Source organism: Manihot esculenta, chromosome 8, assembly GCF_001659605.2.
Source record: "Manihot esculenta cultivar AM560-2 chromosome 8, M.esculenta_v8, whole genome shotgun sequence".
NCBI classification, from domain to species: Eukaryota; Viridiplantae; Streptophyta; class Magnoliopsida; order Malpighiales; family Euphorbiaceae; genus Manihot; species Manihot esculenta.
Window position 1 is genome coordinate 40,410,213 of NC_035168.2, and position 27,921 is coordinate 40,438,133.

The 27,921-nt window shown below is 32.6% G+C and overlaps 5 protein-coding genes across 12 annotated transcripts; 4 read left to right on the forward strand and 1 right to left on the reverse strand.

The window, feature by feature from the left end:
• Positions 1-785: 785 nt before the first annotated feature.
• LOC110621683 (ubiquitin-conjugating enzyme E2 28) lies at positions 786-3,407 on the forward strand. Its single transcript, XM_021765962.2, has 5 exons — positions 786-1,046; positions 1,220-1,307; positions 2,074-2,201; positions 2,342-2,446; positions 3,037-3,407. The coding sequence occupies exons 2-5, from the start codon at positions 1,238-1,240 to the stop codon at positions 3,178-3,180; spliced, it is 447 nt and encodes a 148-aa protein (XP_021621654.1). The 5' UTR covers positions 786-1,046; positions 1,220-1,237; the 3' UTR covers positions 3,181-3,407.
• A 3,295-nt stretch (positions 3,408-6,702) lies between these two features.
• On the forward strand, positions 6,703-9,866 carry LOC110621682 (ubiquitin-conjugating enzyme E2 28). 2 transcript variants are annotated; one of them, XM_021765960.2, is made up of 5 exons: positions 6,703-6,940; positions 7,107-7,194; positions 8,098-8,225; positions 8,367-8,471; positions 9,488-9,866. In XM_021765960.2, exons 2-5 carry the CDS (start codon positions 7,125-7,127, stop codon positions 9,629-9,631), a joined length of 447 nt encoding a protein of 148 aa, XP_021621652.1. In that variant the 5' UTR covers positions 6,703-6,940; positions 7,107-7,124; the 3' UTR covers positions 9,632-9,866. The 2 variants fall into 2 exon arrangements, 1 of the variants encoding a protein (XP_021621652.1); XR_006351611.1 differs by having other exon boundaries at positions 6,723-6,940; positions 8,367-8,583; positions 9,089-9,562.
• A 1,790-nt stretch (positions 9,867-11,656) lies between these two features.
• Positions 11,657-16,905, forward strand: LOC110620176 (thioredoxin H-type). 7 transcript variants are annotated; one of them, XM_021763796.2, is made up of 6 exons: positions 11,657-11,928; positions 12,018-12,098; positions 13,393-13,472; positions 15,187-15,312; positions 15,680-15,802; positions 16,577-16,905. In XM_021763796.2, the coding sequence occupies exons 3-6, from the start codon at positions 13,446-13,448 to the stop codon at positions 16,727-16,729; spliced, it is 429 nt and encodes a 142-aa protein (XP_021619488.1). In that variant the 5' UTR covers positions 11,657-11,928; positions 12,018-12,098; positions 13,393-13,445; the 3' UTR covers positions 16,730-16,905. The 7 variants fall into 7 exon arrangements, with proteins under 7 accessions (XP_021619488.1, XP_021619490.1, XP_021619489.1 ...); XM_021763798.2 differs by having other exon boundaries at positions 12,074-12,098; XM_021763797.2 differs by having other exon boundaries at positions 12,074-12,098; positions 13,409-13,472.
• Positions 16,906-19,037: 2,132 nt separating this feature from the next.
• Positions 19,038-22,667, reverse strand: LOC110620542 (receptor-like protein kinase FERONIA). The gene has a single exon (XM_021764332.2). It carries the CDS (start codon positions 21,928-21,930, stop codon positions 19,255-19,257), a length of 2,676 nt encoding a protein of 891 aa, XP_021620024.1. The 5' UTR covers positions 21,931-22,667; the 3' UTR covers positions 19,038-19,254.
• Positions 22,668-25,395: 2,728 nt separating this feature from the next.
• LOC110620003 (mannan endo-1,4-beta-mannosidase 6) lies at positions 25,396-27,598 on the forward strand. Its single transcript, XM_021763540.2, has 6 exons — positions 25,396-25,613; positions 25,712-25,991; positions 26,083-26,277; positions 26,417-26,539; positions 26,618-26,829; positions 27,048-27,598. Exons 1-6 carry the CDS (start codon positions 25,438-25,440, stop codon positions 27,478-27,480), a joined length of 1,419 nt encoding a protein of 472 aa, XP_021619232.1. The 5' UTR covers positions 25,396-25,437; the 3' UTR covers positions 27,481-27,598.
• The last annotated feature ends 323 nt before the right edge of the window (positions 27,599-27,921 follow it).

A 27,921-nucleotide genomic window follows, 5' to 3' on the forward strand; every position in this document is an offset into this window, starting at 1 on the left:
CACTAAATTAGGGGACTCATTTAATAAGTTTGAATTTCTTTTAGGTGCTTATTAAACATGAGTTAGCTACCAGAGAAAGATTAATGACTTCACGAGCACTTTGGCTTTTCTAGAAGCTTCCTGCACACAAACAAGCATTTGCTCATCGGAAGCCTACTATGAGGCAAGTTAGTGCTCATTATTGGATGTGGTATAATAAGACAACAGATAGTTATAAACGTGTGAGGTTATTCTCAAAATGGAGATTTTTCTCTCAAGCTATTGTCTAACATATAAAAAATGTCTTTATAATTTTATATACTTATTAATGTTGTTATCCCCTTTATCCATTCATAAGGATATAATTAATATTAATAGAATACACTTATTTATAAAAAAAATACTAAAAGAATATTTAATATTCATAATTCATTTATAATTTATTTGACCGTATCATAACTAAGATAGATAGCAGTATCTCAAAATGGAATAGTTTGAATTACAAAAGAACGCTTAAGACTTTAAATTGACACAAACAAAATTATCAAATTGTTTTTTATTTTTAAATTTTAATTGATGCAATTATTTTTAGATGTAGATTAATACTATTTTATGCCAACAGTAGTATATAATAAATTTGGTTATTAAATCAATCATACTTGTTTGAAAAAAAAAATCAATCATTTTTAAGGATGACACATCACTGGTTAGCTATAAAGAAAATAATATTTTTTATTTATAATGAAAATTAATTATTTTCCATTATATATTTTTTATTCATATAATAACGTCTTCATAATCGAAACAGTAGTGGAACGGATAAGCCCAACAAAATAAATTAAGAAATAACCAATTTCAATGTGAAAAAGCAGATCATCTGGCCTCCGCGACTCATTTTCTGCAGAAAAGAGGGAAAAAAGGTGCGAGATCAGGGAGTGGGGAATCAGCGGATCTGGAACTGAAAGGGAGGGGCGTGGCAGTGGATCTGCTCCAAAGCCGTTTCCGCTTTTCACCTCACTGGCCGCCGTCCGATATCGATTTCCCCTTCCAAACCAGAATTTTTCATCGTCAGATGCTCGCTTTTCTCTACACTCTTTTGTCTTTTGTATTTGCTTTCTATTATTCTCCGTTTGTAGGATTCTGAGTGTTTGCTCTTATTTAGTCTCGGATTTCTTTTTTTTTTTTTTCGGATTTTAGTTGATCTGCTTTGCCTTCTACAAATTATCTGCTGTATTTTCAGGTCCCTGGTTGAAGCATCATGGCTTCCAAACGTATTTTGAAGGAACTTAAGGATTTGCAGAAAGATCCACCTACTTCTTGCAGTGCAGGTTTGTCTCAGATGATTAATTTCTTTGGAGTCGTTCTTGATTGTTTTAGATTTCAGTTACCAGTGCTTATTCTCAACGATATTTCACTACTCAGGGTGTTGCGACGATTTAGCCCATGCATAATCTAGTTAACTTTGTATAGCATCTACCTTGTTCTACTGGTACTACCATCTTAGCCTCGCTCAATGACTCGGGTGGTTGTTATTGCGGATTGGGGGTTTGCGTGGGAGATAATAGCTTCGAGACATAGTGCTCTCTCTCTGGAAAAGAAATTTAAGGGGAAACAAAAAGGAAAAAAAAGGAAAGAAGAAGCTTGAGTTCTGATTGCTTTCTCTTCATGCTTTCATTTTCCTTTCCTTGTGGCTAATTGTTTGATGATGTATTGCGACTTTTCATTATTTTTTGCTAGTCACCATTTGTTATTTATGGTTGTTTTCCCCATTGCTGCATCTGCTCCCTTATTTGAGTTGCTATTGCTCCTTTATCCATTATATCTGGCAAATGGCTTTTTCGATTTTACAATCATGATGGATTTTTCTTGAAAATTTTGGAAGTACTATTCATTCAAAATGTATCTGATCAAATAGGAACATGTGCAGTAAAACATTGTATGCTTTTAGCTCAGCTTTTTTGTTCTTTTGACTTGATTGTGTCCTATGATTGGTTTTTCAGTTCTTCTTCTTCATCCTATTTTATTTGTATCTCATGTATTATTTAGCATAGTTTTGAGTAAACCAACCTCTGGATTCATGATTAATTGTAACAGGTCCTGTAGCTGAAGACATGTTCCACTGGCAGGCAACAATCATGGGCCCATCTGATAGCCCATATGCTGGAGGCGTATTTCTAGTTACTATCCATTTTCCTCCTGATTATCCATTCAAGCCTCCAAAGGTAACTTATGGGACTTGAGATGTTTCTAGCCGTGTGCCTGTGAGTAGGGTTGGTAGGTGGAGGGAGGTGTGTTTAAATATATGAGGCTTTTGTTTTGTGTTTTATATACTTATTTGGAGCGATAATATTTCTGTTCTCAGGTTGCATTCAGGACAAAGGTCTTTCACCCGAACATAAATAGTAATGGAAGCATTTGTCTTGATATCCTCAAAGAACAGTGGAGCCCTGCTCTTACCATTTCTAAGGTTTGATTTGGATCCATGACTTTAGGCTGGTAATTGTACAGCTTTATAGGCGAGTGTCAATAGTAAATCAACAATGGAAAAGGAGAACTTCATCATATAAAATTCATGCTAATATTGTTGCAATAGTTTAAGAATATGGTGAAACTTGCATTATTTTGGCAAATTTAGTGCAACTGCTTTTGGTTATTAGGCTGCAAAGCATTAGTGTTACCTTAAAGTTTTTTTTGAATTATTTTGCCTTGGATTTGTTTTTTTTCCCCCCTACAACTATGATTTGGTTAAGAGCTCAGACCTCAGGATATGAAAATATGATTGCACGAGTTATAATCTTTATCATCTCTCCTTGATCCGTGTCAATTTTTCCAGTTCTCAAAATTTTTGAATGCCATTGTATGTAAAATGCTCAATGAACCTTAGCTGAATCTGCATGTCAAACTCCAAGAAGAAGAGAGATGAGAGGGTTGTGCTGATACTGAAATGGGATTCTAGCTTTGGACTTCTGAAATTTTCTTCTGGATAATTTTCACTTCCATGCAGCAGAGAAATTAGGAATTATTACTCTAGCTATGTAACCATACTTGCCTTATCAGGTACTGCTCTCCATTTGCTCATTGCTGACTGATCCAAATCCTGATGACCCTCTTGTACCGGAGATTGCCCATATGTATAAGACTGATCGAGCTAAGTATGAAGCAACTGCACGCAGCTGGACACAGAAGTATGCCATGGGATGATAAATATTCAGATACTGTATAAATGGGTTGTGTCTATTTGTAGAATGTGTTAAATCCGTTTTAACTTTTGGACTTACTTATTTGAGGGGGCCGTTTAGGGAATGAACTTTTCCTCGGTGGAACTGAAACTATAGTTTGAAGATTGGCTGGAAAATAACTGTATGGTCAGGATGTTTTGATGTAGACAATGTCTGTTGTTTTAAGCTATTATTTTCTCTGGTGTTAAAGCTCTTTTTTCACTTGGTGATTTTGATCCGATAGTAATGTGGCTCTTATCGTGGGCCTCTGTTTCTCACATATGTGCCATGCCATAAAGTTTGGACCATTGTTTTAGCCTCCAAAACACCATTCGCTTTGATGAGAGTATCCAGGCGCTGGTCTCTATAGCGGACATCAATTTTCCTCAGCCGATGCTGGTACGTATCTGCTAATGCTTGATTTGAGAAATTTCTTTAAACAATATGCACCATATCATATGTTGGAGTTAAAATATAAATGTATGTAATGGAGTTAAAATATAAATGTATGTATTATTTTAGATGATAGGTTAATACTATTTTTTGCCTACAAATTTTGGAATTATCTAATTATTTCAATATAATATAATAACACTCATAAAGCGATAGTATATAATAAAAAAAAAGCTTGATGTATCAAATCTTTCCATAAAAATACGGATCAATGGATCATTTAAGTAATTGTTTTTATTGTGTTATCTTTTTAAACTTTTTACTAAAATAATATGTAAAATTTGAAATTTAAATTGTAAATCCTCTTTCATAGTTAAATATTACAAGTTTCAAAAAGATTTTATTTCTTATATATATATTTTTAAATTTTTTATATGTCCATTTACATAAAAAAGTTTTAAAATTTTTGCTATTATATAATTTAAGTTAAAATTTTAAAAATTGAAAAAATTATTTAAATTTAAAAATTTTATTATAATTATATCTAAATTTTAAATTTCAATTAAAAAAAAAGTGTGTTTTACTCACATGAAAATATGATATAAATTATTTTATTATATTCATATTATATAGATAAATTTCATTATTATACTCATATATTATATAGATAAATTCTATTAGTATAAAAAATCTAAAATTTTTTTATTATTTTATAATTTAATTTAAATTTTAAAATTTAGTGTAATTTAATTGAGAATTTCTAAATCTATTGTTTTTTGTCTCTGTTTGGCCTGATGCAATAAATTATAACTTTAATTTTTTATGTTTACCATTAATTTTAACAGAAATCACAATAGATTTTATATTTCTTAATTTCTTAATTTTTTAAATATTTTGCCAAGTGTTGATCATAAAAAAAAAAATCTATTCATTATAAAAAATCATGTCATTGTAATAAAAAGTGTAAATTATAGTCTTATTGTTTATAGTGTTATTAATATTTTATTACTGTTCAATAATATAAATTAATATTTAAAGATACAAGTATATACGTTATATTAATAGCAAATATTATTAAATCAAAAAAATTAAAAGAACCATAAAAGAGTTTATACGCTTAACATATGGGAAAGAATTATGATAATAAATTTTTAGAAATTTAATAATAATAAAAAAAAATTTAAAAATTTTAAATTGAATTATATCAATTTTATTTTAATAGTATTTAACTGGATAATATATTAATATAATAAAATAATTTACATCAGTGAACTCTGGTTAAAATTTTTAAATTTAAATATAATTATAATAAAATTTATAATTTTATTAATTTTATTTTAAATAAAAATTAGAAATTGAGAGTAGAATATGAGACTTATCATATTTACTTAAATGGATTTACTATCAAATTAAATTTGTGAGTCCAATTTTATTAATTTTTAAATTTTAAATTAAATTATAAAATAAAAAAATATTAAAATTTTATATAAATAGCCCATTTTATATATAATTAACTTTTTTATCTATGTTAATTTTAAAAATATAAATATAAAATTTAGATTACCCGATCTGATTTGAATTGGACTAATCGATTAAATTAAATCAACTAATTGAATTAGACCAATTGATTAAATTGAATTAATATCTTGAATTAAACCGATTGATCGCATAATATTATTTACTAAATCAGTAAATTAAATTGATATAATATTTAAAATCGGACTGATAAATCATATTGATTTAAAATATTAAATTATATCAATCAATAAGAACAAAACGATATTTAAAATTAGATCAGCCTATCAAGAGTGATTATATTGATTATTTGATCGAGTCTAATTTATAATAAAATGGCTAGAAATATTATATATTATATGCTGCATAAGAGACTTAACATATAATTACATAATATAAAAAATTTAAACTAAATTAATTTTATAAACTATATATTATATGTGAGACTTAACTCATCATTTATTTTTGTACCAAATATTTTAAATTAAATTAACTCTATATATTATAGAATGAAATTACTCGCATGTACTGAATGTGAAGCTTAATATATGACTTATTTTCTATGTCATATATAAATTAAATTATATGATATGTACTGTAATATATAGATGATGTTTAATCAATATTTTTTTACCAATTAAAATTTTTGTTCATATTTATTTATGAAAATGCTTGAAATTTACATTATTTTGAAATGTTTGATGCATCTTCCTCAATTCTTTAAGACAGTTATGTGGATTTATAGAGAAATTGAAAAAAGTAATATTGTAATGCAAGTTTATTTTAATTTTAATTAAATTTAATTGTATGTAGAGAATATAAAATAATTATAATTTTAATTCAATTAAATTATATATGAAGTAAATAAGATGATATTGTTTTTAATTTAATTTAATCATAATATATGTAATATGAATTAATTTTAATTTAATTAACCCAGTTTATGATTTATATAAAGTGATTTCAATTTAATTTATTTATTTTATAATTAATATAATATTAATTAATTTTAATTTAAATTAACTCATATATAGTGAAAATATTATAAATTGATTTTAATTAATTTGATTGACTCATATGGATATAAGATGATTTTAATTTTAATTTAATTGAATTATTTTATAATAAAATTATAATTAAATTTATAATATAATAAATATATAATTTCATTTATATTATATTATATACACTAAATATATTATATAAACAATTATTTTTACATTATACAGAAAAATAATTATTTTTTAATTATTTCTTATGTTTTAAAAATGAAATTTTGACTGTAAAATTATATGGATAAAATAACATTTTATATTAATGAATCCTTTTGATCTATGTTAAATGTGAATTTATTCGGTTACTCAATTATGATTTTAAATAAAATATAAATTTTTAATGAAAATTAATTATTTTCCATTAAAAAAAATAATTTTTTTCCTTCAATTTAAATAATTTTGCTGATTTGTTTTTATTAGTGTATATCTATATTGTTATTTGTATTCATATAATAACGTCTACATAATCGGAAACAGTAGTGGAACAGATAAGCCCAACAAATTAAAATAAGAAATAAAAAATTTGGAAATTGGACAGGACAACTGCTACATAACCAATTTCAATGAAAAAAAGCAAACCCTCTGGCCTCCGCGGCTCATTTTCTGCAAAAAAGAGGGAAGAAAGGTGCGAGATCAGTCAGGGAGTGGGAAATCAGCGGTTCTCGAACTGAAAGTGAGGGGCGTGGCTGTGGATCTGCTTCAAAGCCGTTTCCCCTTTTTACCTCACTCGTCGCCGTCCGATAGCATTTCCCCTTCAAAACCAGAGTTTTTCATAGTCAGGTGCTCACTTTTTCTCTACTCTCTTTTGTCTTTTGTATTTGCTTTCTGTTATTCTCCGTTTGTAGGATTCTGAGTGTTTGCTCTTATCTAGTCTCAGATTTTTTTTTTTTTGCGGGATTTTAGTTGATCTGCTTTGCCTTATACAAATTATGTGCTGTGTTTTCAGGTCCCTGGTTGAACCATCATGGCTTCCAAGCGTATTTTGAAGGAACTTAAGGATTTGCAGAAAGATCCACCTACTTCTTGCAGTGCAGGTTTGTGTCAGATGATTCATTTCTTATTGCTGTCGTTATTGATTGTTTTAGATTTCAGTTACCGGTGCTTATTCTCAACGATATTTCATTACTGAGGGTGTTGCGACGATTTAGCCCATGCATAGTCTAGTTAAATTTGTATTGCGTCTAACTTGTTCTACACTTAGCCTGGCTCTGTGACTCGGGTGGTTGTTATTGGGGATTGGGAATTTGCGTGGGAGATTATAGCTTCGAGACATAGTGCTCCCTCTTTGGAAAAGGAATGTGGGGAAAAAAAAGAAGCTTGAGTTTTGATTGCTTTCTCTTCATGCTTTCATTTTCCTTTGTTATTATTTTCCTTTTCTCCTGGCTAATTGTTTGATGATGTATTGCGACTTTTCATTTTTTTTTTCTAGTCACTATTTGTTCTTTATGGTTGTTTTTATTGTTCCTTTATCCGTTATGTTTGCCAAATGGCTTTTTTGGGTTTACAATCATGATGGAGTCTTGAAAAGTTCGGAAGTACTATTCATTCAAAATGTACATATCTGATCAAATAGGAACATGTGCAGTAAAACATTATATGCTTTTAGCTCAATTCTTTTTGTTCTTTTGACTTGATTCTATCCTGCGATTGGTTTTTCAGTTCTCCCGCTTCATCCTATCTTATTCTTATCTCATATTTGGTTTAGGAGTTGGAAAATTATTCCAACTTTACAAGTGGCTAATATAATTTCATGGGGTTGCTGGGTGGGACTGGGACCTTGAATTGTCCTTCCTTGTATAATTTGGGTAGGGATGAGGATTTTCCACCTATCCATCCTCTTTTCATCCGATTCAATATGTATATTACACTGGCTTATAACTTTATTTTAGCATAGTTTTGAGTAAACCAACCTATGGATTCATGATTAATTGTAACAGGTCCTGTAGCTGAAGACATGTTCCACTGGCAGGCAACAATTATGGGACCATCTGATAGCCCATATGCTGGAGGTGTATTTCTAGTTACTATCCATTTTCCACCTGATTATCCATTCAAGCCTCCAAAGGTAACTTTTATGACTTAGAAATGTTTCTATCCATGTGCCTGAGAGTAGGGTTGGTAGGTTGATGGAAATGTGCGCAAATGTACGAGGCTTTTGTTTTGTGTTTTATGAATTTATTTTGAGGGATAATGTTTCTGTTTTCAGGTTGCGTTCAGGACAAAGGTCTTTCACCCAAACATAAACAGTAATGGAAGCATTTGTCTTGATATCCTCAAAGAACAGTGGAGCCCTGCTCTTACCATTTCTAAGGTTTGATTTAGATCCATGACTTTAGGCTGGTAATTGTACAGCTTTGTAAGCGAGTATCAATGGTAAATCAACAATGGAAAAGGAAAAGGAGAACTGTCATCATATAAATTTCGACCTTCTGAGGCCTCTGCCCCACTTCTTAGTGGTGTTTCCCACCTCTTATCTCTTGTGGCAGCTGTACTCAGAGTGGAGGGATCAATCCCTCCTGAACTTGAGATTCTGGAATCTTGAGTCTGAGCATCCTCCTAAGAATCTCCCATGCCTTCCTCTAGCACTCTGATTCCCAAACTGGTATCCCTTCTCTGAACCTCCATCTCTACTTCCCTCATACTAGCTGACATCCTTCTTGGAGCCATTCCTTCTCTGCTCACATCAAAAGACCTTCCAGGGTCCCTTGATGTTCCCCATTTGCTGACTCCCCACGACTGCGCTCTTGGCGGAGCTGGGGAAAGGTGCCCATACCTTTCCTCTCAGATGGAACTCCAGTTGATTCCACAGATCGACGAGTGCCTCGCATCCTAGCTCCTCTGAAGAACAACACACAAGCATTCAAACATTAGCATCATACGGTTCATATGAAAACACATGAACCTGCAACACACATAGCATACATAGCAAAGCTAATATCATGGCAATAGTTTAATAATATGATGAAACTTATATGCCAAATTTAGTGTGATTGGTTTTGGGTATTAGCCTGCAAAGCATTAGTGTTACCTTAAAGTTTTTTTGTGAATTATTTTGCCTTGGAGTTGGTTTTTTTCCCTCCCTGCAATTATGATATGGTTAAGAGCTCAGACCTCAGGATATGAAAATATGATTGCACGAGTTATAATCTTTCTCTTCTCTTCTTGATATGTGTCAATTTCTCAAAAAATTTGAATGCCATTGTGCTGATACTGAAATGGGATTCTAGCTTTGAACTTCTGAAATTTTCTTCTTGATAATTTTCACTTCCATGCAGCTGAGGAAATTAGGAATTATTACTACCAATGTAACCATACATGCCTTGTCAGGTACTGCTCTCCATTTGCTCATTGCTGACTGATCCAAATCCTGATGACCCGCTTGTACCGGAGATTGCCCATATGTATAAGACTGATCGAGCCAAGTATGAAGCAACTGCACGCAGCTGGACACAGAAGTATGCCATGGGATGATAAATATTCAGATACTGTATAAATGGGTTGTGTCTATTTGTGGAACGTGTTGAATCCGTTTTAACTTTTGGACTTCGTCTGAGAGGGGGGCTGTGTTAGGGAATGAACTTTTGTTTGGTGGAACTAAAACTATGGCTTGGAGATTGGCTGGAAAATAACTGTATGGTCAGGATGTTTTGATGTAGACAATGTCTTAAGCTCTTATTTTCTCTAGTGTTAAAGCGCTTTTTTTTAACTTGGTGATTTTGTTACAATGTAATATGGCTCTAATCGTGGGCCTCTGTTTGACGCATATGTGCTATGGCATAAAGTATGCACCGCAGTTTAAGCTTCCTAAGCACCATTCACTTTTATGAGAGCAATAGGCGCTGGTCTCTCTACGGATATCAATTCACCCAAGCTAATGCTGGTTACATATCTGCAAGTACTTGATAGGAGAAGTTTCTTTAAGCAATATGCAGCATGTTTTTATATTGGAGTTGCAATATAAATATATGTGATGGACTATGTTCAAGTGACATATTCTTTATTTTTTTTTTTCAGTTGACGAGCTAGTACGCAGATAATTTAACATTTGAAGTGTCAATTCATTCTCCTGCATTTCACATGCGACGGTTCAAAGGTCAGTAAGTTGTTGGGTAATGGGTCACTAACAATCCAATATATATATATATATATATATATGGAAGTAGCGTATGAATTTGATATTCATGTTTGAAAGTAGTAGGGAGTCGATGCAGCCGTGATTGCTTCCTTGTCTTCCCAATTTGCACAAAGATTCATTGGTTTGGAGGCTGCAAGATATGTTCACTAACCTTATGGCAGCAATATAAGTAGGTATTCAAAAATTGAAACACTACTAATGAGTAATGATCCATCTTTTACAATTGATATGGTTAAATTTATGGCAGTGAGAATAATTCGACAGCTAGGCCTTCTTGATGCATGTCAACTGTCAGACTTCCAAACTTCATGAAATTGCTATTCGATTAATTGAATTAATTTGAATTCAACTTTTAATGGATTTCAGAATTATAATCATTCTGAATTAAAAATGAGAGAATATTAAATCTCTCAAAAACTAAAATATTTGATGGATTATATGATAATCGAAATTACAAAAATATGTTTATATTATTAATTATTAATTAAAATACACTTGAATTATTTTTTATTAATAAAAATAATTACTATTCTATATTGTTTATAAAGAATAATTATAAATGAAATATATAAATTACAATTAACATATTAATGAATGAAAATTTGATTTATTTAGCTATTCTATTACTAAATACAAAATAGATGAATTGATTATAAAAAATTTTAGAATTATTAATTCAAAATGGAACTAAATTAAACACATCTGACTAAAATAATCAAATTTTATCAATCAAATCTCATTATAATCAAATAAAGCAAACTCACGCAAAGGGCGACAAGCCTATATTGCCACGTAATTTTCATGTTTTTAGCCCTTAGCTACGTAGGGCCGGCAATTTTAATCAATCACATCAATTTGATTCAAAAATTAAAATTAATTATTAAAATAGTTGAGTTTATTAAAACTCCTATCATTTTTTTAAATAAATAATAAATGCTTAAATTTAATTAAAAAAGAATCGAAACAAAATTGGATCCCAGTACCGATTGTGGCCAATTTTAGACGCAGCAGTAAACTCCTCATTGGTGAAAATTAATAAATATATCTATATTAGTAAAAAATAAAATAAAAAAAAAAGCATAAAACGAGCCACCGACCAAGTCATGGTCAATTTGCACAACGGATGCACATAGCGCCCAAGAAGTCACCAACGTTATTCTCCTCTCACTACGGTTGGCACATGATTGGGTAGGTGATTGCCAAATGACTAAACGCCCAATCCATGGTCCGATAAATTCAGACAAAATTGTGGGTATTTAAGTAATTAAATATATGAAAAAAAGGCTAAAGGAGCCGTCAAAACACAGGTTGTCAGTAAAGTAAAACGAAAACAGGTAATTCCGCCTCAAAACTTCTAGAGAGGAAAACGACATCGTTGGGAACAATGAATTGAACTCTCCTCTGCTTTGCTTACAGAATTACAGCAGGCGGATAAAAAAGGACAGGCTGCATGTGAACGCCGGGAAAAAGCTGGTGGCTCTTTCCTTCCTCAGTTCCTTTGCTTTTTCTGGTCCCAAACTATTAAACTAAATCTAGGGTGTTTCTTATTTTCTTTTAAAATTTCAATTCGAATTTGGATATAGCTTCTTCTTCTTCTTCTTCCTCCTCCTCTTCCTCTTCTTCATCTAAGAAGGTAATGTTCATTTATTAGTCTTTCTGTTTACCTTGATTTCCTTTTGTGAATCAGTGTTACTTGATGTTAATGCAAGTGCTTCAATTCAGGTCCCTTGTCATAATTCTGAATCTTCTGCTCTTGTATACTCGTCAAATCGAGCCAGGAGAACAAGAAAGGGAGGGAATCAGGTATGCCTTTGATTATAATTTTCGCGGCTTCATTTTATCACCTATTTAAATTTAATTTTTTCTTCAGTCTCTTCAAGTATAGGGACTTGAACTTAGATTATTTCCGTTTTTTTGTCATGTTGGTGTTGTTTCTTTTTGTGGATAACTAAGCTTTGCTTAATCAGTTCCAAACCAAACCAGGGACTCCCACAAGCCCCGGATTCAGGAAAATGATACAAAAGAAAATTAATTCTGGCGTTAAAGGGAATACTAATTAAATGCTAAAGAATAATAAAAGCTCTGATTTGCCAAAAAAAATAAAATAAAACAGTTACCCAACTCAACGCTGTCTAGAACTTGAAATTTCTTCTTTTTTTTTTTTTAAAAAAAAAAATCTAAATTACGAAAACTTAAAATTATATTATGTGGGCATTACAGGAAAATAATAGTTATATCCTGCAGGCTTTAAGGAGCAAACTTCATTGAGTACTCTGGTTTTTCACTTTTCTGAAATGTCAAAGATTAGCATATTATGCTAACTTTAAAAGAAGGATTGGGAAGCTTAAGCTTTGTTTTTCAAAGCTTTAACAGCCCATGCGAACTTTTTAGTGGCAAATATTACTTAGAGGCACAGTTTCTTAAGACTAGATTAGAAAACTTGAAAGTTGAAAAAGGTGATGTTTGTATCCACCCATCTATCACAGAGCAAGCATTGAACAGAAGACAAATTCCCCATTTCTGTTTGTTGCTGTTATGTTGTGGGAACTTTATTGAGAAACGATGTAAAAGAACGTGGATTGGCAAGTAAAAGCAAAGTATCTTGTGCCAAGTAATCTTTCAATCTCTATTTAAATGCACAAGTACTAGCAGGTGGAAAACACACCAACTTTTGCAGCAGCATATAGAGGTTGTCCTGCTCATGATGATTATCATAGATAGTCCAAATCACGATTTTAATATGACCTAAATCATTTTCAGCAGGCCAGCATGCTCCCTAGAAACAATAGTCACCACTTTAGAACGTTGGAAACTCCAGAATTGCATGCCATCCTTGCATGAGACTTTAACTGGGAAGGCCCATGTGGATGAAAAATTGTCAAGCTATAGATAAAAATGCTTGTCACTTGCAAGTCTGTGGAAATGTGAAGTTTAATATTCTCTTAATTATCAAAGTTTTTTTTTTTCTATAACCCCATATTCATTCACCTGGCTCTGAGAGAAACCAGAAACTGCTGTTAAGAAATCAAATATGCCATTTTTTTTCTTTTTATCATAAAATTTTGATGGATTCACTTTTGCATTTTCTGACTTTCAGTACCTTTCTACTGCAGCCGCTAGGGATTAAAATTTTGGTTATCTATACAAGATATGGGACAATGCTTATGCTTTGCTAAAGTAAGTGTTTTGAGCTGATGCATATTATAATCATGATAAAACAAGAAAATGGATATTATTATTATTATTTTAAATTCTCCATGTGCAAGTACTGGTCATTGCTTTCTGCTACTTCTTTTTCCCTGTGCCTGTCCTCCTATAGCATTGTTACTTGTTAGTTCTTATGTGCAAGCATGCACGTAGTATGTGTGTTTGTGTTTGCCAGAAATCCCTGAACAGATTAGTTAATTCTTTCTTTTTGTAGGAAGAAAAAATATATGAATCAGGAAAAAGGCTCTGATTATTCTATTTTTGTATTCAAATTTCCTAGTCAATACTGCTAAAAAAAGTTAAGATGTGAGTAATGTTCATTGTAATTTTGTGCATAATGCTGTGAAAGATTTCAGTTATGGTCTCATGCAAGTTGAAATCTTAAAAATTTCTTGCTAATTCCAAAACAATTGGCCCTTCGGATAATGTGACATAAAGGACCTGTGTTGAATCCGATTACTTGTCAACCCAGACAGACAATGCTTTGATGTTGACTTGCACGATAGAATTCTAACTCTCCCTTGATTTATCTGATTCTAAGTCTGATTCCTACTGTGTTCAATGGAAAATCCTATTGTCAATTGATTCACTTAGGTTTAACAGTCAAGACTCATCAGCTAATAGGATTTTTTTTGGTTTATAAGAAATGGTGAAAATGTTAGGAAATGTTGAAGGTGTGCTTTTGTTTTTTTGTTTGATGCTGCTAACAATAGTTTTCTTTGAAAGGGCAGCACTATCCTCTATAAGGTATCCTGGCTTACACATTGATGAGAGAAACAAAATAGAGAGAGTCCATTTGAAAATTGAATCAGAATAGAGATTTTTGTTACCTTGCATTTTGTTGGAAAGATTTGACCTGTGGGAAATTTGAATTTGACATGCACGATTTTTTTTATTGATTAGATTTATTCATCTATGCTGGTTTCATCAATGTGGACAAGGTTCCATTTGATTGCCAATATGCAATGCCTATAAAGTTGTAATCGAAATCCCTCCTAAAATAAGTTCTTGTCATTCATGAATTTAAGTAACTAAACAATACAGTAAACATCTTTCAAATGGTCTGAACTAAAATCATGTCAAAATTCCAAATCTGGAATTATTCCATCAAATGTAGTTAAATAATTTGTGAAGACTAGAAGTATTAAATACAAATCTTTAATGAGATCAAATAAATGGGGATGAGATTGAACCTTGAAGTTACTCAATATATAGAAAAAAAGGAGAAGAATTCACTTTCAACATTTGGAATTTAAAATTAATATTGAAAGAGCAGTTGTTGGTGAACATTACATGGAATGTGAAATTTCTAGTAGTTTTTTCAACTTTAAATGCAAAACTTGGTGAAAGAGAACCGTAGCTCCAATTGTTTGTGAAAAATTAATTGTGAGCATCATCTTCTCGGCTTTTATTCAAATGGCAGATTTGTGCTTAGAAAAAAGCAGCAATATCTTTTCTAGTTTAGTATCATTATTGTTGTTGGCTCCTTACCTTGAGCATGGAAATATTTGGTTCCATGGCATGGCAAATATTACCCTTTATCCCTCATCCCTCTAATATCTTTACACTTCCATTTGTGTTATTTGTTTTAAACTATTAATTATGTCTTTCACACGAAAGCATGCTTGTTGTGCTACTGTGGATAAAGGTAATGACAAAATTACTATGTTGATGACATTTTTAGCGTCAACAGGGTGAAGGACATGATTCTGATGAGCATTTTGAATTTGTTGGCAGTAATGTGCACCTCATTACTGCCAAAGAGGCCTGGGATCAGAAGCTATCAGAAGCTAATAGGGAGGGCAAAACTGTAAGTTTTAACTTTGACTTCCATTTGTAGAAGAGGATGGCCATATTAGCACTTTCTTGGGGCACATTGCACTATTATTATGTTTTGATGATACATACGCTTTTTACATTTTATGAAGTGACTCGGAAGGTCTTTGCTCTTAGAAAATATGAGATAGTAACCTTTCAAGAAGTATACAACTGAAATAAGAGAACTAGAATGCCCATTCTAAACTTCCTCAACTTTTTGTCCCCCATGAAGTTGCCTACTTGCTTACAGCTATTATGTGCAGTGATTAATTTTTTAAATAGAGACTGGTTTAGAAGTTATTTTATAAGTGCTGTTCTATAATGTATATTCAATCATTTACTGAAGATAGGTGTTTCAGGTTTTGGTGAATTTCAGTGCAACATGGTGTGGTCCTTGTAGGATGATTTCACCATTCTACCGAGAGCTGTCTGAGAAATATCCTTCTCTAATGTTCCTGTTGGTTGATGTTGATGAACTACCAGTAAGTTGTAAAATTATTTCATGTATCTGGGAAAGAAATTTTATTTACATTGCTGATAATTAGACCCTTCATTTAGCCTTTAGTGGTTTCTGCCTTCTTGCTTGATGCATGTTATGGATAATGGATAGACCAAATCTATGAGATACATATTGAGGAAATCTTTTCAAAATCAGTCAGTCTTAATTATATTTCAATTTAGGATAGACTTTTTTATTATTATCTTTATTATTATTTAGATTAGGATAAACTTTCTAATAATTATCTATCTTTGTTATTATTTAGATGAGAATAAACTTTCTAGTTATTATTAATTATGGTAAGACTTTAATTTGTTAGGAATTCTTATACTATTGTAAATGTTTCATTATGTATATGGGGTTAATTTGTGAGCAATGAAATAAGCAGAAAAATTATAAACAATTTGAGATTTAAGGCTTTCTCATTACCGTGACATGATCCACCCCCTGGAGCTGAAACAATATGACACTCTCATCATCCATCTAAACTCTACATTGGTAGAACTCTCTGAACTGGAGCTATACTTTCATGATATCATCTTCTTTATTGTGCTGTACAAACAACCTGCAGACTCTGACAAAGATGTTGGATAAACAGATTAAATATAAAAGATCTCTATGATTTTGCAGCCTATTTACTGAGCACTGATTTTTGCTGAACTTAGTAATGGCAATGCGTTAGTAATTTAAGTTTTCCGTGTCTCTTTTAGTCAGTGTTTGGCTTAAAGATTTAAAAGTGTTACTGTGTGTAACGCAGGACTTCAGCAGTTCATGGGATATCAAGGCTACTCCTACCTTTTTCTTTCTCAGAGATGGGCAGCAAGTTGACAAGCTTGTGGGGGCGAACAAGCCAGAGTTACAGAAGAAGATAACTGCCATTGTAGACTCTGTGATTGATTGTGACAAGTGATTGTTGTGGTGGTTCCTGCGTTTGAGAGTGCAGCAATTAGCATGTTTGTCCATTGTGTGTTTAATATTTTGGTTGTTAATTGTGAGCCTTTTGTGTGTAGATATTGCCTGTCATGTAAATATGACTACTTGAAAATTTTGGAATCTGGAGACTGAATGAGCAAATTGTTTCTTCTAGTAACGTTGTTCTGGAAATGTGAATCTTCTTTTCATTTTTCCAGTCTACCATATTTGATCACTATTCTCTCTTTTATTTCTCTGCCCTTTTTTCCCCCCCAAAATCAGGAGCCAAAACTTCAAACATATGCTGTGACGCTGTTCAGTTCTGGTCTTGGATTGATTTGAGATTAAAATTATCTCATATTTTATGTAATTTTTTTTTATAGAAAATAATGGTTAGTTAGAATTGATTAAAATCTAACTGTATTGAGATTAAACCGAAAATGAAAGACTTGAACCTGACTAATAACATCAAAAAAATGTTATTTTTAAGTTATTACAATCACAGTAGAACTGTCACGGCATATGTCTTAATTTATACATCAAGTTTATTAGACATAATTTACACATCAAGTTTATTAGAGGTAAAAATGAGAATTTGGATCTGGCAAAAATGAGAAATTGAAATTGGAAACTGACTAATGTTAAACCTAAATGATTGTCTATACTTATTAAGAAATGGTCAAGGTTAAACATCATTATAAAGATATAAATATTCTCACCACAGCTGTTACTCTACCATCATCAATTTATTAGTGTTCTCATTATTGCAGTTACTCTATCATCTTAATCTAGCCCTAAATATTAAATGAATATAATACAAGTTCTACCTAATATCAGAACGAATTTAATAATCGTTACATTAAATATTTATATCAAAATTTACATAAAAATAATTAAAGTGTGTATATGAATCTATATATCAATATTTAATATAATTTTTATTGGGTCTATTATTATACGAATTTGAACTTTTCTTATCCATATTTAAAAATTTATTATAACACCGTTCTATAAACTATTATTGATTACTCCCAACACCATCATCAAAATTGTGACCAACTTATCTCCATTATAATTACTAAATTTTCATTACTAGTTCAATAATTTTTAAAATGTTTGACATAAGTTTTAAATTTTTAGTCTTACTTGTAAAATTTTAATGCTATTAAACCTACTAACTATAGTGGTAATTCATCTTAAATTTCTAAAATTTTCAGTTTTTATCAAATGCTTGTTGAGTATGGTTTAATCCTATTGATAATACATTATTATTTGTTACTTAAAATATTGATAATATTTCTAAAATATCAATTTTTGTCATTATAATAAAAATGATGTATTTGGTATAGATTTATGCATTTTACATTCTTACGAGCAGGTGGAAGGAATGTGCACAGAATCATTGACTCTAAGATATGAATTTGCACAACTCATTGATTTGCATACCCACAAAACAAAAGCAATTCCAATTCATACATAGAATGGATGAAAGCAATAGCTTATGGTGTGATGTGGATGAGCACACAATATCTAATATTCTTGCTGTGTTTATTAATTGAGATTTTTTTTTCTTTTGGTCCATATGACCAAAGCGTGTGAACATACAGCTCCTTCTTTTAAAAATACTATATTGATGCGAGCAATGAGATCTTTAAAATTATCATTTTTAAAAAAGATAATTTCAATTTGTGAACTGTAAATATAAAATAAGATAAAATAAAATATGATAATGGTTCATGTGGACGGTGGACCAGTCCAGCAGGTTGGCAAGCTGAATTTAAAATTAAAAATTGGTGATTCCAAACTCAATACTCATGGATACTATCTGTGTATATATGTATATATATATAATTTTCTAATTCTTTTTAATTGTATATGTATATAATTTTCTAATTCCATATTCTTTCTAACCACCTATTTTTGTATGTGCATGACATGATATTGTTAAAATTTTATTTTAAAATTTTTATAATAAAATAAAATTAATTTTTAATCCTATCTTGAGTATGCAAACACCGACAAAATTAATACATTTTAGTTTGAAAAAGAAGAGAAAGAAAAACGCAATCATCTGCTAAACAATAGGGTGTCCCCATTACCAAATCAACAGCACTTATATTAATGATTAATATAATGTGTTGGTTAACATTAAAATTCAAATGTACAAAACAAAACCCCTCTCTCTCTCTCCTATTATTCAACAAAAAGATGAGGCTGGCAGCTTATTCAAAGCTGAAAGCCACCACCACTTGCCCACGTTTTGCCAGCTGATCCACCTCATTCTAATTGGGAAAAGAAGAGAAGACTTGCCAAGAACTAAGTATGAAATATGATATCAATACCAAATAATGAAAGTAATTGTAGATACAAATTATAACTTAAGAACATACCATACCACTGGAAAAAGGGAAAAAAAATGATAATTGGGTAAATGAATTGCCAAATCGATTTCTTGGATGATTGACAATGGATGTAAAATTGCAGATTTTGGTAAAGTAGCAAATGCAGTCCATACTTTTGATCTCAACGACCTTTTGGGTTCATGATCTGCGAGAACACAGCACTTGGTGTCAACCCATCAGAGACTTCACTAGCAAGGCTCCGGCCGCCTATGCTCATGCTCATTCCGCTGCTCCTTGAATCTGTGATGTTACCATCAAAGCCAGGGGCAGCATCAGGATCTTTCTTCCCTTTGGAAGCAGTGTTAAATGGCATCTCCTCATCATCTATTACGCTGATACCTTTGCCACTCTCCTCTGCACTCTCCTGTAGCTGCAAAGCAAACTCTAGGTTCCACAGCACATCTCCCATTGATGGCCTCTCAATGCCCTGATCAGCCACACATTTCATTGCAGTCTCAGCAAACTTTTTGAAGCATTCAGGTGCAATCCTCCCCTTCAGATAGGGGTCAACAATCTGATCAAGAATGCCTTTCTTGTGGCAATGAGCAGCCCACTCTGCCAAGCTGACTTGCTCCTTTGGCAGTGTCGGGTTCAAGGCTGGTCGAGCACACAGGATCTCAAACAGCACAACTCCAAAAGAGTAGACATCTGATTTATCAGTTAGTTGCTGCCGCCTAAAATACTCAGGATCCAGATAGCCAAAACTACCCTTCACCACAGTGCTAACATGGGTGTTATCCAGCGTAGGACCTGTTTTTGACAAGCCAAAATCAGAGACCTTTGCAACCCATTTCTCATCCAAAAGGATGTTGGTTGTCTTGACATCTCTGTGGATAATGGTGTGTTTGGCACCAGTGTGGAGATAGTGTAAACCACGAGCTGCACCAATGCATATCTCAAGCCTTTGCTTCCAAGGCAATGGAGGCTTTTGGGTTTTGTATAGATGCTCACGCAGTGTCCCATATGCCATGTAATCATAAACAAGGATCATTTCACAGTTCTCCTCACAGTACCCGATCAACGAAACAAGGTGGCGGTGACGAAGTTTTGAGAGCATTTCAATTTCAGTCTGGAACTCATGCACGCCCTGCTCAGAAAGCGGATTGCCACGCTTGATTGCAACTTTTGTAGTTCCACCATCAACTTCACCCTTGTAGACTTTCCCAAAACCTCCCACTCCAAGGACTAGAGCCTCGTCAAAATTGTTGGTTGCAGCCTTGATCTCAGCAAATGAGAAGTGGCGGCAAAGGTTTGAAGGTAAAGAGGAAGCATAACTTCCCGTGGTGTTTGTTTTGGCTGAACCAGCAGAGTGAGAATTTCCATACAGAGAAAGAGGCAGCCACCCAGATGGCGCATCACTTGAACTTGCCTCCTTCCCTTGTCTATGACGACGAGAGGCAGCAATAACACAGTAACCAATGACAAGGGCTAGAACAACCCCACCGCTTACACCACCAGCTATAATTGCTTTCTGATTCTTTGAATGGCCAGAGCCTGATGATGGTCTCACCAATGAAGGGTCAATTACTTCCTGTTTAGGAGCAGGGATTGGATTGGGCCCAGCAAGATTACCATCAGTGCTGCTAATTTTGAATATCTCCACACCATTTAAAATTGCATCATAAAACTGGGACTTCAAAGCTGAATCAGTGTTTGGATGAAGCGCAAGCCACATATCCTGCTGAGGGCTCCCATCAGGAACAAGCACCACATAATCCTTATGCACTGGAACTCCATTGTGACCTGCCCAGGCAATCACATCAGCTCCATTCTCAGCAGTTTGATTATTGAGGAAGATGTTGAACACTCTTTGATTAATTTTGGTTATATTTGAAGCAACTTCACAAAAATGGAGCCGAACCAAATAACTGAAACCAGAGTCGACGCTGAAAATCCAAGTCAAATTGTAATTCAAATTGATGTTAGCGTTTGGCCCCATTGATCTAGAGGTAGAATAGACATTAAGTGGTGCAACATAAGGAGGCACGGGGCTTTTAATTGTCGTGTTTGGATCAGCAGTCTCTGGAACACCAAATGCAGCTCCATAAAGATATGGCTGGTCATCAGACCAAGACCTAAGCATACCGGTGTCCCCTGATGGCGAGATTTCATTCCCACCCACATTTAACCGATAAACATTCTCAAGTGCAGTACTATTATCTATGGTGAATGAAGCATCGTTACCCACTATCATTAAAGTTCCATCAGTATTACCATAAATATCAGTCATGGACACTATCTCAATCCCATTGACAAATGCATAAGCCTTCGGAGAATTTGAAGATGGACCGAAAGTTATATTCAATATTCCACCATCCACATTAATCGAATACTCCTTCACAATGAAGGCATAATTCAAAGCTTCCGTTGTTTGAGCTACACTGAAGTTCTTAAGAAGGGTAAAAGACCCAGCTGTGACGGAAAAGAGAGCATCAGATGCATTAAGCCCAGCGTAGGAAGAAGGATAGAAATACAGACGGACAAATTTGCGACCATCACCCAAGGGGAAACTATAGGTAAAAGTAGAGCGAAAAACACGAGCAGTCATGAAAGGGACTTGAGAGACTGCAGGGTCTTGAGTGGCAGCAGGGGATATAGATGAATTCGCAGACGATGCCAAAAACTTAGAACCTTTATCGGCGGTCCATTTCTGACCATCGGTATCGGTGTCATCCGAAGTTGCTCCACAATCTAGGAGGATTTTATCGGTTGGCATATAATTTTGGGCAAAGGCAACAAAAATTACGGAGGCCAAACAAAGTAAAACGAGAGCGCAAGCAGGAAACCACCTACCCATTCTTCCTATGGACTCCAATTTGACAATAGAAACACAATTAACAATCTATACGAAGCTGAAAGTGGATGAACCCGTTATCCAAATCCAAAAAGGTGAAAGATATAGAGAAGGCAAAGTCGAAAAAGCAAGATCTGAGCTGAACCCAGTGACCTCAACCTCAAATTTTGAGATATCAAAAATTAAAGAGCCCAAAAAAGAACAAGAAACAAGATCCACAAAAAAAAATGGCTATAGAAGCAGATTACAAGGAGCTAAAGCAAGCAGTAGATTGCAGGGAAAGCCAAGGAAAGCAACCATTAGCAGAAAAAGAAAGAGAATTCAAGCCAATTTGAGCTGAAGGGAGTGAAAAAGATAAAAGAACAGAGAATTCTAACCTTACAGGCGGGGCAGATAATCAAACTCAGTGAGTCAAACCAGAGAGATCGGAGAGGGTTAGAGCTTAGAAGTTTGACAAGCCGGGAGCGAGCAGAAAGAGGCTGAGATCAGATGGTGGAGTTGCCCAGTTATTTTAAGACAGAGATACTGATAAGTAGTCATTTAGCTGTAAATACAATTATTTTTTTTAAATTGATATTGAATGACGAGAATGACCTTAGAGGCGCTAACTGAAATGCTGAGTTGCCATGTGATTGGATGACAGATGGGTAGGGAAGTGATTTGCACTTCAAACGCGTTATTGCCTTATTGGAGGCGGCGCGACGCGTTTGTCCTTCATAGGCCCTTGATGCCTCTGCTTTGATTGAGTTGTTTGGCATTCCCATATATGGATTTTCAATAGGGTTTGTAGATGGGATACTATGATAGATTTGTTATAGGCATTGTTAAATGATATCCATGGAACATTGGTAAAAAAAAATAATTGAAACCTCTAAAAAAATAATAATCTGACCGTCCCGAAAAGTTATTTTTTTTATCTTTCTCAAATTATATCTGGGTTTTTAAGTTAATTTCACAAATATTCATATTTAATATACATTAAAATTGAAATTTATTAGTTTTAAAAATGAAATAATATGAGTAAAGTATATATTAATAAAAGAAATATAAAATTTATTATTTAATTATATTTTCAGGATCCTCAGAATATTACCTTAAAATATATCATCATATTTAACTATGTCTGAATTTTTTTAACTATTAGTTGTATTTGGAAATTTTTTTTACAGAAAATTTAGAAAAAAGAAAAATATGGGAATTTTAAAAAAAAAAATTGATAAAAGTAAAAAAGAAAGATTTCTTTTCATTTGAAAAATTAAGCAAATATTAAAGTTAGTAAGGTGCTAATGTCTAAACTCTTTATATATAAACAATGTTAGTTTTAAATGGAAGAATGAAGATGATATGGTCAAAGTGATGAATTTAAGTACAAGTCATCTTCGTCCATTGACAAAGAAAACGCCTGGAATGCAATGCAATAGTAAATCTTTTGCCAAAATTAGTTCAACGCCTATTTCTAATAAAAATTTAATCATTTTTCTATATTGCATAAATTATTGTTTAATAATATTATTAAGTGCCGACATATTAAAGTAATATATTTTTGTATTTTTCAAAAGATTGATTTTTCTATTAAAAAAAAAAAAAACTTAAGCAATGCATAAAAGGAAATGCTATCTTTTTTAGAAAAAAAATTAAATTTTACAAATTTTATTAACACTATTATATTTTTATACATAAATTTTATTAATACTCTTTATTTTTTTATTGAATTATATTCAAGTTATTTTTTATAAAATAAAGAGAACCTAAATATTTATTCAACCGTGTAATTTTCTTATATTTTGGTCAATATAAGACTTATTTATGTTGGTGCAATTTTATTAATTAAATCCAAAACGAGTTTTTTTTAATATAAAAAGATTAATTAAAAATAAATTTTAATTGCTATAAAAATCTCAACCAGTCATTTTTGGTAAAATGATACGAATTCGTTAAATATAATTAATCATATTTTGAGAGGATTGAAATTATTAATTTGTTAAATAAATATGTATGATGTAGTTACTCTATTTTATAAACAAATAAATATTTATATAAAAATCTGTGAACCCATCATTTCAATTACATATATGTTTTGATTTATTTTATAAAAATCTTGATATAAAACAAATTTAAAATATAATTAACTAGTACAAACTTGATCTTAAATAATAATGAATATTTTCATTTTAATTGCGTATATTGTAATTATGTTCACACAAATTTATTATGAATATTTGATCTAAAATTTATAAAACACATTTATATTAAATAAAATCTAACTAATTTATTTGCCTTAAATTATATCCCATGTTAATAATACCTCACATTATAACATGGAAGGTTAGGTAAATGCTGGATATACACATATATATTACATACTTACCAAAATAATAAACTTCACATAGCACATTAAAATAATATATTTTATTTATAATATATATATATATAAATCTGAAAAATAGAGAGAATATTTTGTAACATCAATTTATCCTTTTATTTAATTGGTAAAAGATGGATTTTTATTTTATCCTTTTACTCTTTGAAATTGATTAAATAATTATTTAAATGCTTTTTTTTTTAATTTGCTAATATTATAAGAAAATAACTTAATAATAATAATAATAAATTACGGAGATGTATAACGAGTCAAAACAATGTCATTGCACGTCTAAAAAAACCTATTATTTATAAACAACGTCATTAGACTAAATTTCAATATGGGTTTCATAATGGTGAAGATTACAGTAGTTAATAAAACGATTTAAACATTATGATCACCAAAATAGAGTTTAATGTGGACTACGGGCTTTGAGTTTTAAAGTTTTGCTTTTTTCAGAGTGAAGATCAAGCCAAATATTTTGAAGAAAGAAGGCTAAAGCCAAAAAGAGAAACCATACCTACAGGATCGAGTATTCAAAGAAAAACAAACCCTTTAGTTAGTTTAGCTCACCTGTCTGTATGCAGAGTGATATAGTCTCTTGCCATATCCAGTCAATGCTTCATTCGTACAAGCCACTACTTCTTCTTCTTCTTCTTCCTTCTGCTTTATCTCAATCCTATTCATACAAGACATTAGCAAGCAAAGGACAAAGAGAATGAATCGACTTGTTTCAATTTATAGTGATTGTTGTTGGCGTCTTTGTTGTATCTGCAATGAAATTGTCACCTTGACATGATGACATCTGAACAGCAAGCTACTTTAATCCCCTTAGGGTGATCTGATCATTTTCTTGCTGGACCCTTCTATAACTTACCTTGGGAGTCATACCTCCAACTTTACTTACGTATGCAGCCATCTAAATTATCTATATTGCTGCTGATTGTGTTTGGAAGACAAGAGAATTATGGGAGACAAGAAAGAAAATATTTTCTTTGCTTTGAAGCCAGAGGGTTGCTTCCCTCATCAATACTCTTCTTAAAAATCACAATTCCGTTATCCATCATAAGAAAAAATAAGAAAAACGATATAAATATGTGGTCCAATGAGGAGGCAAAGCACAAACTTACTGCTGATAGAACAATATCATGGATACCCACAAGAGAGTTAATTGGTTTCATAACCTTTTTTCACTGGCTATTTTGTTTATGTTCCTTGGAAATGCAAAGTCCAGTAATGGCTTTAATGCTCCTGAGAGTGGGCAATTTGAACTGACAGTGGAGGAAGTGGACAGCCATTTACCATATTCTAGTGCTAATCAAGGGTAATAACACAAGGGTGTAGAATATATAGTATTATAAATCATTTTTATAGATTACCAATTGTATGATTATTTTGGTTGTTTTTGTGTATAATTTTCAGGATTTATCAGATGAATGATATGGAAGAAGATGCATGGGAAATGGTGCAGAAGAAAGGTACCCAGTTTGTGGTCGATGATCAGCCTTTCTATGTTAATGGCTTCAACACATACTGGCTGATGGTATTTGCTGCGGACCAATCTACCAGAGGAAAAGTCACTGAGGTTTTTCAACAAGCATCTTCAGTGGGTCTTACAGTCTGCCGAACTTGGGCATTTAATGATGGCCAATGGCGTGCTCTTCAGAAATCTCCAGGTGTTTATGATGAAGATGTTTTTAAGGTAATTAGGTTTCTCGAGTTCGACACTGTTTTTAGAAATCAATAGAAATCATTACTATTTCTCTGCTGATTTCACTCTTTCTGAGCTGCAGGCCTTGGATTTTGTGGTGAGTGATGCGAGAAAGTACAAGATGAGGCTCATTTTATCGTTGAGCAACAACTGGGAAGCATATGGTGGCAAAGCACAATATGTTAAATGGGGAAAAGCTGCTGGCCTTAATTTGACATCTGATGATGATTTCTTCTCTCATCCTACTCTCAGAAGCTATTACAAGGCTCATGTTAAGGCAAGTTTCTTATTAATTTTTCTACCAACTAACATTGATCGATATCATTCCATTCCATGTGGTCTAAAATGGAAACTGCTATTGCAAGTACCCGACAAACCTGGAATACATATACCTGATTATGTTTTCTACAATATAGACGGTGCTCAACAGAGTGAATACGCTCACAAACATAACTTACAAGGATGATCCAACAATATTTGCTTGGGAATTGATGAACGAACCTCGATGCACATCAGATCCTTCTGGTGATAAATTGCAGGTTTGTTTCTTCAATCTTCAATCTTCCACACATAATCACATTTTGAAAGAAAGTGAACTGATATCTTTCGTTTTATAGTCATGGATACAAGAAATGGCAGTGCATATCAAAAGCATGGATGCAAAACATTTAGTGGAGATTGGATTGGAAGGATTTTATGGTCCCTCAGCTCCTGACAGGGCTAAATTCAATCCTAATACTTATGCCACTCAAGTGGGAACTGACTTTATAAGGAACCATCAGACTCTTGGTGTTGATTTTGCTTCTGTTCACATTTATGCAGACTCTTGGTAAGTGACAAATAAAAAAAAAAAATTTGTTTTTAGCATTCCTCACATAACATGCTCACATCAGAGATTATTTTTCTCATATCCAAATCAAAACTAATAAAAGCAGTGTCTATTGAACCTCATCAGATAAATCTTTGGTTATTTACCTTCAGCTGCATCATCATTTCCCTCTTATGTAGCAAGGGTTTAAGCAACTAATGAAAATTTCATGGATGAAGGATTTCGCAAACGATTTCTGATGCCCATATTGAATTCACCAAATCATGGATGGAAGCGCACATTGAGGATGCTGAGAAGTATCTAGATATGCCTGTCATATTTGCTGAGTTTGGTGTATCAACAAAAGACCCTGGTTACAATTCGTCGTTCCGAGACACCATGTTCAGTACTGTGTACAAAACCCTTCTGAACTCCACAAAGAAAGGTGGGAGTGGGGGTGGGAGCCTTCTGTGGCAGCTGTTCCCAGACGGAACAGATTACATGGATGATGGGTATGCAATTGTTCTATCAAAATCTCCTTCAACATCAAATCTCATTTCCCTTCATTCTACGCGGCTTGCAATCTTCAATTCCATGTGTTCTTGGAAATGCAAATGGGGCTGCAGGAAGAAGAATGCCTTGGAGACATTCCTTTACCACGATGATTTGTAAAAGTACTTGAACTATCACACAAAAAGGATCCGAGTTATCACAATAATATGAACTTGTTTGTACCTCCCAAAACATGAATATTCACAAAGATATATAATTTCAGCGGTTGTCTCATGAACTCGGCTCCCCCTATGATTAAGGGACTACTCAATTTCACCGAACTCTCAGCCCCTTGGATTCTGACCTATTTCCACTGATAACAATCAACTACCATCTGTTTTATAAGAAACAAATGACAATGCTAGCATAGAATCCACCTAGAAAATGAAACTTCCGTGATTTTCCTCCTCCTCTCTTTTGCGCTCGCTAACAATTATTCCAGAATAAACATTTGCGCTCCCTCTTCTAGTCACTCTCTGGAACAATTATTCCAGAATAACAACAACGAAATAGCCTTCTCCAATTTATTTCCTAGCACAAAACAAGTGCTATTCAAGCTCC